At 32.7% G+C, this 12,144-nt stretch overlaps 2 protein-coding genes across 6 annotated transcripts; both read right to left on the reverse strand.

Moving 5' to 3' along the window:
* Positions 1 to 2,589: 2,589 nt before the first annotated feature.
* Positions 2,590 to 6,992, reverse strand: LOC129316305 (putative disease resistance protein At3g14460). 5 transcript variants are annotated; one of them, XM_054960653.1, is made up of 5 exons: positions 5,382 to 6,992; positions 5,143 to 5,247; positions 4,933 to 5,046; positions 4,007 to 4,078; positions 2,590 to 3,180 (listed from the first exon to the last, which is right to left on the reverse strand). In XM_054960653.1, the coding sequence occupies exon 1, from the start codon at positions 6,296 to 6,298 to the stop codon at positions 5,384 to 5,386; it is 915 nt and encodes a 304-aa protein (XP_054816628.1). In that variant the 5' UTR covers positions 6,299 to 6,992; the 3' UTR covers positions 2,590 to 3,180; positions 4,007 to 4,078; positions 4,933 to 5,046; positions 5,143 to 5,247; positions 5,382 to 5,383. The 5 variants fall into 5 exon arrangements, with proteins under 5 accessions (XP_054816628.1, XP_054816630.1, XP_054816632.1 ...); XM_054960655.1 differs by having other exon boundaries at positions 2,590 to 2,971; positions 4,007 to 4,062; positions 5,143 to 6,992; XM_054960657.1 differs by having other exon boundaries at positions 4,007 to 4,062; positions 5,143 to 6,992.
* A 184-nt stretch (positions 6,993 to 7,176) lies between these two features.
* LOC129316674 (putative disease resistance RPP13-like protein 1) lies at positions 7,177 to 11,224 on the reverse strand. The gene is made up of 2 exons (XM_054961073.1): positions 11,191 to 11,224; positions 7,177 to 8,828 (listed from the first exon to the last, which is right to left on the reverse strand). Exons 1-2 carry the CDS (start codon positions 11,222 to 11,224, stop codon positions 7,177 to 7,179), a joined length of 1,686 nt encoding a protein of 561 aa, XP_054817048.1.
* Between the last annotated feature and the right edge of the window lie 920 nt (positions 11,225 to 12,144).

The following is a 12,144-nucleotide window of genomic DNA, read 5'->3' on the forward strand; positions in this document are numbered from 1 at the left end:
CCTTATTATTCTCTCTTTATTAGAATCTCGACTATATATACTATCTCTTCATCAATTAATGACGTTGCCAAAAATCCTTTGAATCTTTCCTGTTCACTCCCACTTGAAAGTGCGAATCAAAGCCTTCCTTCAAAACTAATTCATCCCTTTTGCTTAATAGGAATTCCAAGTGAGCCACTAATTCTCTGATTCTCAATTCACTTCCTTTTCAAAATGGATTGACAATGAAAGTACTAAAATAGTTGTGTAAGTTACTTGTGAGGGGATGAAGTTGAAGTTGCAGCTTCCGTTGGAGCCTTAAGGCCATTAGTCCTAGACTGCAATCTTTGAGCTCATCGAGCCAATTCTTCACATAATGGTCTCTGTATTGTCTTTCCTTAGCATCTTCGATGACTTTGTTGATGGCACTTAAGAGTAATTTCAAGTATTTTCAGCAAGAAGCCATTCCGGTGCCTTCCTGCTAGAAAGAAGTCAAGAACGTCACCAGAAGCAAATCTCTCAAGAGCAACCTGAATGGAAGACGAGAGAAATACTCCAGCCACCAGCTCAGCCATGGTATTTTAGATCTCAGTAAAAGGAACACAGAAGGTGTTTGTTGAGATACAGCGAAGGGATAAGAAAAGTTAAAGGTGGCTTCACTTAATCAGTTAACAAGATTGCGATTATTAGTGTAACAAGTCAAAATAAAAATTGTCGGTATCAAAGTTCACATGAAAACTCAGCAAATACTAATTACAGCTATTATTAGGATCATTAGATTACAATAAAATTGGGTTGGCTTTGTCCAAACTTCTATATTGTTCTTGTTTATGGTAAAAGAATTCAAAGTTCATGCAAACTGAGAAATCCGTTGCTAATTACAAATTACAGTTAATATTACATGTGTCCACATACTTTAGAAGATAAACAGGTGCTAAATAGGTACTTGAAATGATCCTCCTCCTCCTCCCCCTTTTTATTTGCCCCTCTAGTTTAGATATGCTTAAGAAGATAAATTGTGAAACCTTTAGCTCAAATTAAGTGTGTGTTTCGATAAACATGTTAATCGATTTTTTTAGGAAAAAAAATTGATTTTTGCCTCAATTACCCAAACATTAAGTTTTTGGTTAATTGATTTTTGGAGAAAAATTAATTTTTTCTGAAAGTTGCCAATCCAAGCTTTTATGGAAAAGCTATCAAAAAGTGTTGGAAAAAATTATAAAGAAAGACCGAAGAAAATATTATAAAGAAAGCACATAATTTAATAAAAATAAAACCAAACTCTCTTCTTTTTCTCTTTTTTTTAAAAAAAATTCAAACTTTGTATCTTCAAAAAAGTTACTAGCATTAGTTTCTGTTAACCGTCACCCTTCACTTAGTACTTACTATAAAACTAATTCAAATAAAATATTAATTAGTAGAGTAAAATTAATTTAAAATTTAGAGTCATGACAAAGATTGTTGCAAAGATCCAGAGAGATTTTGTATCATTTGTGACATTGTTACATTTTTATGTTGTCAAAATTTTAAGGCAGTGCTTAACATCTTCATTAGATATGGCTCTTATTCATAATGTTATTAGAGATCAATTTGTATATTATCATCTTTATAATAATTTAATTTTGAAAAGCAATGTCTGTTATAGTAATTTATATAGCTAAAATTGATTCTGATTAAATTATTCAAACATCTTTAATTCTATTAAAATCAATTTTAAGAAAATGATATCTAAACAGATTGCGTTATAACATAATCAACTATGATAAAATCTATCATTTAATCAATTATTTTCATAATCTTTATTATATCCAACAGAAATTCAAACGGGTACTAAACTATTTGAAACACCAAGAGAGACATGCTCTCATTTGAAGAGCAATAAAGATAACATGAGCATGTTTGAATTTTGTCTTATTTTTATTTTAAAAACTGTTTTATAATATAATTTTTATAATTATTTTTAAAACAATTAAAATAAAAATATGTTTGACTACATTAATTTTAAAAATTTTTAGAATTAAAAAAATAAGCAAATAGTAATGGCACCATGTAGTTAATGTAATGGTTTATGATAGAAATTTGTCAAACTAATTATATTTTCTAATAATCAAATGAACACAATTTTATGTTTCATTTTTTTAAAAAAATAAAAAATGAGACAATTCTAAAAACACTTTTTAAAATTAAATCCAAAATACTTATCCAATAATTGTTAATTTTTTATTATTAAAAATAGAAAAAAATTTAAAAATAAAAACCAAGCATATCCTATACTCTATTTCATCGTATGTGATGTGGTTGAATATGTGAGTATAAAAGAATCAATTTTAGATGATATTGTTTTCTATGCTTCTCAATCTCATAGCAGTTGCAAATAAGTCAGGAATACCATTAAACTATTATCCATGAGGCATTAGGTACACTTCATAGTGCAAAATGCATATGACAATTGGTGGTTTGGAGAAATGGAATATACTTTGAATAAGGAAACCTTATTTTCTACTTAATTGTGTCATTAAAGGAAAGAGGACGGTACCTCTGAATTTATTAATAACCCTCACTTATGGTGGAGGAATACCATGGTTACATTAGATATTGCCAAAAAAAAAAAACAATAGAAACAAAATGTACAAACCACAACTTAGCATCGTTCTATTTATACACCTGACCTATAACTTCATGACCATGATCATAGAAACACAATTCTAATTCACAAAATTTTTAATCTTACAACAAGATAAAAGAAAAGATTATAAAAACTAAAAGCAGAAGTAGAACAGAAAGAAATACCGACTCACTAAAATCTATCTTGCCTTCTAACAATAGGGAGACTCTTCTGATGTATAGTCATGTACCTTTTGACATTTGGCATTGTTGAAATTTCTGAAAATTTCATTTATTTTTCTTTCTCACTCCTTTGTTGAGTTGATGCTCGTCAACTGACTTCTTTCCTGCAGTAGTCATGGATCGCGAAGGCTTCCAAGTTATTACTCTATATGCCAAACAAAAACTAGGGTTGTAATAAGGAGAAACAAATCTTATGACAATAACAAATTTGAAAGGAGGATGCTTCCTCACCAAATTTCTTTCTTCATTTAATTATTTAATTTACACTTCTAATTCATTCTTCCACTCATTTCTCTAAGATGTTCCCCTCTTCAAACTCTTTGAAAATCTGCTTGCCACCTTGCAAACGAAACCCTTAATTTCAAGGAAGATTCATTGTTAAACACCAAATGAGATATGTTCTCAATTGAATATTTGATAAAAAAAAATATGTTTGAGTTTGCTTTTTTCTTGAATATGTATGGAAGAAAACAGGGGATGTAATTCTTTCTAACGAATCTAATCTAGCATAGCTTCAATATATCACTAAATATCAGCATCTTCAACATCCGGATGAGTCATTCATTTGTGTGATTTGTCAGCAAAATACTATTTCTTTTTTCAAATATAAATGAAGCCACATAACAATGTGAGAGTTAATTAATCTTTCCCTGTCTCTCTTTGAGAGCCATTGCCAAAGTAATTGACAATTGAAAGAAAAGTTAAACACTAAATTTTAGTCAATAATAATTATAACAATAGATATTATCAAATAAGGAAGGAGGGCCATGAGAATACCAAATAGAGCCTAGTTGAGACATATTATGAATTGCACTAAGAAGTGATAATATAATTGATATGTTTTGAGCAGGTCACTACCTCATAAGATTTTTTTTTTTTATTAACACATACTATGACCACTAAAAACTGTTTATGTTCCAGAAAAAAAAAAAAAATCAACCAATGAGTCCATGTGCAATTCAAGTGACGCAGCATTGGCGAGAGTGAGAATAAGAAGATGCATACAAATGGGGCCTTCAAGTGATGTTTTCAAGTGTTGTCTCCGCAAACCAATGTTTATTTAATTATTAATAATTCTACACACTATATATATATATATATATATATATATAACCAGAGAAAAGAAATGGAAATTCAAGAAGATTTAGGTCAATGAGAATAATGTAGGTGTAGGAAGTACCTTCACAAAGTAGCTCTTCGAATTTGCAAATTGAATGTAGGCTTTGAAATCTCAAACTAATGCAAGATTAGGCTGAATAAAAATCTTTTCATGTTATTTCTCATAAAAAAAAAAAAATAACGATTAATAAAGGCACGCGATTACCATGCATTTGTTGTAAGAGGAGAGATTGACTTTAGCATATGGAAGAGAAGACAGGAATAGAAAATGACTTTTTTATTCTTTTTATATAGATAGGATTATATTTAAAAATAAGATAAAATATTAAAAAGGGAAATCAATATCAGCCTTTGTTTGAGCAATATGTACAAGGCCATGCATGAGAGAACTTAATGTATGCATTCTAATCATGTATAAAGCCTCAGTATTTGACCAAAATGACTTTTATAGCCTTAAAAACCAGTATTGATGTGCCTTCACCAACAATTTTGAAAATCTGGTCTAATTAACACCCCCCAAAATAATTATTAAAGTAGCTTGGTTTGTTCTCATAATCACAGTATATATGTTGACATATATGTACACAGATATGCGCACGTTCTCTCTCTCTCTCTCTCTCTCAAGAAAACAAATGCTGAAACCTTGAGTCCAACATTAAGTGAGACATGTTCTCATCCGAGTGATAAACGAAGATAATTAATATATTTGCATTTTTCGATAAGCTAAAATACGGACATGTATATGGAAGAAATCATTTTATTGTGTGTCCAAATTAAAATAACATTTACGGATATATACTTGCAGGAACATGTGAATTGGAATTGAGCCAACAACCTCACTTTAATATGATTCAATTCTTGATGAACTAACTCCCGCACTTGCTTACTAACAGAATTAACATAATCTATTTAAAAACGATAGATAAAATCTTTAAGCATCAGGAAATTAAAGTAATGCAAAACAAAAATTTGAGAAGAATCAATTACCATTACAACAGAACAGCTTCCTATTTCTGCTTAAAATTGGGTGCGGTCCTTTGTTCTCTCTTTGACGAAATACCTTGAAGCCTTTAGGCAATGTTCCCAAGAGAAGAGAGGTCTCTGCAAATTATGTTTTTGTTTATATTTAATTGTGAGGGAAAATTGAATGGGACTTTTTGATTGAAAATGAGGGAGTATGATGAATTCTAAACATACAGATCAAACGCAGGGAAAACAACTCCAGCAACATGTGAAGTTATGAAGCAGTTCTCATGAGCCTTTGCTATTAGAAAATGCTTGATTGAAAAGCGCAGCAAGTTTCTGGAGCGAAATTAGTTGTCATGTGTTGTCGACAAAAAATAAAGATAAGCGAGAAGTTGTTGAGTGAATAGATGAAGGCAGGAAATTAAAATTATCAGATACAAAAATATGTGGATGTAATTTACAAAACGTACCTTTAAAACTCTACGCGTTGCTGTTCATCATATATTATGATGCGAGGGATGTAAGAAATTTTGGGCCAATCGGGTCCTATCTCTCTTTGACACCGCTGCCTAAGCAATCGACAACGATAACTGATACGTAAATCGGAAAGGGATCTGGGTAAGCCTTGCTCTGGCATGTCTTCGAAGCTTAGACTTGGGCATTTACAAAACGCCAAGGATGTAAGAGAATGGAGGTGGAGAAGGCCCCTGTAATTTATTGTTTTTAATTTTAAGCATCCGATGAATACAAGAGAGTGGAGATTGGGTGGCAGCAATCCTTCCTCTGGGAAGGATTCCACATCTTCAAAGTCATCACCAACTGCAAATTCTTTCAAAGATAGCAGCTCATGCAAACCCCAAGCCTTACGAGAAGCAATCACTTTTGGGCATTTTCTAATTCTAAGATAATGCAGATGTGAAAGCAAACCTCCTTGTGGGAGTGATTCCATCTTTGGACAATTTATTAAAGTTAGGACATGAAGAGGTGGAAGGGTTTCTGTGGAGCTCCATGTCGGCATATGCTTCATTGAAATCTTCACACACTCTCCTAAAACTATCGTTTCGAGGACAGGGGACTTAGGAAGCAAAGTCTCCAGATTTTGGCATCTAGAAATATATAGTCTTTTCAAAGAAGGAAGGTGCTGAGGTAGGGACATTGTCAATGTTGGACATCCCCATATGAAAAGTTCTTCAAGGCATGGGAAACTGTCGCCCTCATAACATATGTTCCATTCCTCCCATTCTTCCATGCTCTCAAAATGTAAATATGCAAGTGACCGAAATGGAGCACTGGAGGAGGCATTCCCATAAAACTCTTGGCCGATCACCTTTATTCCTTCAAATCCCTTAATCTTAAGTCTCTCAAGGAAAGGTAGTTGTCCTAGCATTAGCAAGCTCACAAAATTTTTACAATCCTACAAATGCAAAGACACTAAATTGGGTAAACCAGGATCAACAAGCCAGTTCGGAAATCAAGTGCCCCCATAGTATCTAATGGTGAGCTCCTTTAAGCTACAATTTGGCTCCAACGCCTCCAATACTTGCTCTTGTTTTTGTGACATTTCACAGTTTACCACTCGTCCCCAATTTAAATTCAATCCATCCAAACACTTTTCTTTCAATTTTGCTTCTCTCCCTGTATCAAGATCATGTAGATTTGCAAGATTTGAAATGGTTAATATGCCCCTCAAATGATTCAAGGCTCCTATTTCATTTAAACGAGAACCTTCATCTTTTCTCACAAAAAAATGTGTCATTGTTTGGAGATGCTTCAACTTTCCCATATATTTGGGCATCTTTATTATACCACTATTTTCCAAGTCCAGATGACGTAAGTTGATCAATTTGTGTAATTTTGGCGGCAACATTTTCAAATTATAGCAACCTTTCAATTTCAATGTTTGTAGATTGATCATCGAGCACATTGAATTTGGTAACCTTGTAATGGAAGTCTGTGAAAGATCTAAATAACGCAAGTGCTTTAAATTGGTAATACCATTATTTATTTTTTTGACCCGCCAACTTTTTGCCAAAGATAATGCACGCAAAAACTTGAGACGAGCAATTCTAGATAGCATGCTGCCTTTTATTTGAGAACCAAAGTCGAGAAAATTATGTAATTCATGGAACGTGAAAATATCCTCAACATTCTTAATCACTGTTGTAATATCACACGAAAGGTAACGAGTTTTTGCTGGAATTTCATGTGCCCCATCACCTTCTAGATGTAAAGAGAACTCTCCCATGATAGATTTTGCCAAGTCATTCAAAAGGTCATGCATAATGAAGTAATTACCACCTCCTTTTGATGGTTCCAAAATGACCTGGACTCCAAAGCATTGAAGATTTCATTCCCCACTTCTTCAAGGTTCTCTCTTATTTGATTACTTGCATGCAACAAGCCATTTGCCATCCATAATTGGATAAGAACATTCCTGTCAATGTTATAATCTTTAGGAAAGATAGAACAATAAGCAAAACAACGCTTTTGTTTTGAAGGTAGATAATGGTAGCTTAATCTTAAAGATGGGATTATGTTGCTATCATCCTCTGACAAATTCCAAATATCACTCTTCAAAATCTTCTCCCAATCTCTAGGAGATTCTGTACGCAACAAGCATCCCATTGATTTTATTGCTAGAGGCAATCCTCCACACTTCTTGACAATGTCTTCACCAATTTCTACAAGATTTTGATCAGCAACATGATGCTGGTCATTAAATGCATACTTTGCAAATAAATTCCAACAATCATCATGTCGTAATGGCTTCAAATCATATACATTGGTAGAGTGCATGACCTCTGCTACCCTTTTACTACGTGTTGTTACAATAATTTTACTCCCTAAAGAAACATGGTTGAAGGGAGCTTGGAAGACCTCCCAAATTTGATGATTCTCGTTCCAGACATCATCAAGAATGAGAAAAAAATTCTCACCCATCAATTTCTCTTGTAGTTTACGTTGAAGATCACGAAAAGTATCTAATGGGTCAATTAGTGAACAATCAAGCTCTTTGAGAATTGTTTTTATGGATAGGGTGAGATCAAAATTTTCAGAAATACACACCCAAGCTCTATGCTTAAACTGATGCTTCATATTTTTGTCATCGTAGACCAGTCTTGCAAGGGTTGTCTTACCTAACCCACCCGTACCCACAATAGCTACCACGTCCACATGCCGCTGATGATTCTCATTCATGTTATGTGACAATAACATCTCTTTTAGTTTCTCTCTATCAGCATCTCTCCCATATATATTGGATTCATCTATTAAAGACGTTGTTGGCAACCTCTGGAGCCCTTTCCTGCTCACTCCAAGAGGAGTGCCAGCAGGAGGGCCTTGCCTCGATCCAAGTATCTCATTTTGTTTTATGAGATACTCTAGATTCTCAAGTACTTGCTTCATCCTTGACTCCATGTTCTTTTCGAATAGCCTTTGATTAACGATAGCAGTAAAGCAACCTCGTACCTTGCCGGTCAGAGTCTGCGATTCAGCATCCAGTTTCTGTCGCAATGCCTCAGTAGCAATCTCATCGATCAAGTCTTCAGCCTTGAACACTTCGTCCCTGAGCTCGTCAAGCCACTGCTTCACGTTTTGATTTTGATACTGCCTTTCCTCGGCATCTTCAATAACCTGACTCACAGACAGAAGGATGGTACGCAGCTTTTTCATCAAGCCATCCTCGAGCTTCCTGCCATGGAAGAAGTCAAGAACTTCACGAGAAGCCAATTTCTCAAAAGCCACTTGAAGGGAAGAGGACAGCAACGCTCCAGCTAACAACTCAGCAATGTTTTTTCCCTTAGCTAAGAGAAGGAATTGAGCAGCAAAGAAGGAAGAAAATGAGAGAGATGGCAGAAGAAACTGAGAGTGAAGGATATATAGACGGATATCGTTCACTTTGGTTCCAGTAAATAACTCTTAAATTGAAATCCGAGAAAAATATAATTCCAGTAAACAGTCTGGCTGCACATTATATGAAGTATAAAATTTGTAGTGTATAAAATATCATCATGGCTTCGAAAACAGTTCAAAAATTAATATATTCATCAATATCTATATATTAATATAAATAAAAAGAATCTATTAAGTGCCAAAAGAATTGATTGCCCACAATTATTGGGTATTGTGGGGCCAAACTTTTTTATAATGGACAAACATTACACTGTAGTGATTGTGCCTCTCATTTCTCGACTTTTCGTTTTCTTTTCGGTGGGTGGGGATGCATTTGATGCTTTTACAAAATCAAAAGCAGCAACGATGAAATTTCCTTTTTTTTTTCTTTTTTGAAAAAAAAGAAACCCGCGTCAAGCTCCAGATACGCCGTCTCTTATCAACTTTGTTGGATAAAGGAAGGTTTCATATACACCGCCTTATCATGTTCTCTCTTCAATTATTTGACATTTCTTGTCTCTGTGATTAAATGATATTTTGGTTTTATTTTGTCATGTGTGGCATGATAATAAATTTTTATTAGAAATGAAGTCTCTGCTCACCAACTAATATTCTTAGGCCTCAGCGTTTATCTTTAACTAACAACAACAAAAACGTTTATTGTGCGTGTTAATGTGAGATTTGATAAAGTTTAGTGTTTATTATTGAAAACTTGACATAACCTTCTTTCTTTATCTGGAGACTGGCAATAAAATATAGACAGTGTTTGCTTTTAATCTTTAACCAAAAAGGGAAAAAAGTCACCATGAATTGATAATAAACATAAGGTTAGTTTAATCTTACAGGTGGAATTGACCGAACTTCTATGAGCACCTTCTGTTATGAAAAGAGAAGACAACAAAATTAGACTTGCCCCTGCACGTTGCAGTTGATGTTTCAGCGCGTTTGAAAGGAAGAAAAGAAGCAAATATTGTTGTAAAATAAACATATTCAACCATTGTTTCTTTTTCATGCACTTGAAATGTCAATTTTTTAATTACATAGTTATTATAAAATTGAAAATAAGTGAAGTTAAATGTGAAAATTTACTATTACAGATAGTTTATATATAGAGTTAAAGGGAAAAAATATTTCAGAACTTTTTAACAATAAACATCTAGTATTCTAATTTTTTTTTTTGTCAACACAGAATAATTCATGTATATTCTCATTCAACAAATAAGAGAGAGGTCTACCAGCTTAGTCAGCACACTCAAGGACGAGTTATGAAATTATTGGCGGTAGAGCTTCAGCGTGTAAAGATCCTATCCAGTTCAATCCATAAATGGAAGTTTGAAATTCACTTAGAATATTCTATTTAATTTTTATTTCTTTTCATTTAAACAATTGAGCAACAACAATATCGATGTTAAATTGATCAATGATCAATGTTCACTTTGCTTTTCTTGGAAATGATAACGAAGTGAGTCGGGACATAACAAAGTACTCTCCGTTTCCTTTTTATTCTTTTTAATCAAGTTTATAGTGTTGGATGATTGTATCTATTGATTAGATAAAACAATTTTTTATATGTTTTAAGTCTAATTAAGGCATGATGATTTTTTTCTTCCACCGATTAACAACATATTTTTAACTTTAAAATTACACATTCAAATTGAAAATAAGAGTCACGTTTGGGATTTTAAACTGCACCATATACCACATGTCTTTGAAGTCGAATAATGTGTCTGGTTATATATTTTGAATTTTATATTGATATAAATGAAATTTCAATTTTAAAAAACTTAAAAATAAATTAAAAAATAATGTAATTTTTCATTTAAAAAATTTACATATACATTTTAAAAAATAGAAAGCTATACAATTGCAATAAATTTTGAAAAACTGATAGTACAACTTCACTCTTTTTATTTCTACGCTCTATTGAAATATATCATATATATATATATATATATATATATTCCAATACATGCATCCCAACATGAACCTACCTTTTTATTTTTGGCTGATCTATTTGAATTGTTCTTTTGACAGTAACAATATCATTTTCTAGCTCAACTCAAAATGGCAGAGGCAATATCCACACTATATCTATGCTTTACAAGAATCACCACTTAGATTCACTTGATCGGTTCTTTAAAATTAAATTCTTAACTAAGATACACTTCACAGTGCACTTGACAATTTGTGATTTGGACAAATAAAATAAATTTTGAATAAGAAAATATCATTATCCACTTAATTGCATTGTAAAAAAAAGAGAACGGTACCTCTAAATTTTATTAACAAACCCTCGTTTATGGTGGAAGAATACTGTGGTTACAATAAAAATTAAAAAATCACAAAACAAAAAGAAAATGCACAAACTATGACCTAGGACCCATATACCTGGACATCTGACCTGTGACCTTATCATGACCATGATTCTTAAAAACACACAATTCAAATTATAACATCTTCAATCATACAATAACATAAGATAAAGATTGTAATAACCTACTCACTAAAATCTACTTTACCTTCTAACATTGGAGAGACTCATCTAATGTATCTTCATGACAGCTCGCCACGTGATTTCTTTTCTTGTAGTAGCCGTAGATGGCAAAGATTTTCACTTGATAAGTTATTATTCTAAAGGCCAAACAAAAATTAGGGCTGTGGTAAAGAGAAACAAATCTTAGGACAATGACAAATATGAAAGGAAGAATGTTTAATTCCTAACCAAATTTCTTCTTCATTTAATTATTTCAATTTACGCTTCTAATTCATTCTTTCCATCATTCCTCTAAGACGTTTCCTTCTTCAAACTCTTGGAAATCTTCAAGCTGCTCTGCAAGTGAGAGGGGCAAGCCTTAAGTTCTAGGAAGATTCATTGTTAAACGCCAAGAGATATACTCTAAGCTGAATATTTAGTAGAAAAAATAATCAATTTGATTGTGCCTTTTTTCCTGAACATGTATCGAAGAATGGGTTTCATTGTGTGACAAAAACAACATTGAATGATATTTAATGTTGGTCATCCCTGCGAAGGAACATATAACCTGGTATTGACTACAACATATAAAAGTTACATCAAAGTGTGTAAGCAGAGCAACAAAACAGGGGATGTAATTCTTTCTAAAAGATCAGCATCTTCAACGTCTGAATGAGTCATTCATTTATGTAATATGACAGCAAAATACTATTTGTTTATTCATATATAAATGTAGCCAATACATAACCAGCAAAACAAAGTAAGAGATAAACAAACTAACTTGGGCCTTTTTTGTTATAGAATGAGGATGCATAGACAATTAATATAATGAACATGTAGCCAGCAAAAAATACCTTTAAGTCACAACC

This window comes from Prosopis cineraria, unplaced genomic scaffold (genome assembly GCF_029017545.1).
Source record: "Prosopis cineraria cultivar Desert tree isolate PC_DT_omini unplaced genomic scaffold, ASM2901754v1 PC7, whole genome shotgun sequence".
NCBI classification, from domain to species: Eukaryota; Viridiplantae; Streptophyta; class Magnoliopsida; order Fabales; family Fabaceae; genus Prosopis; species Prosopis cineraria.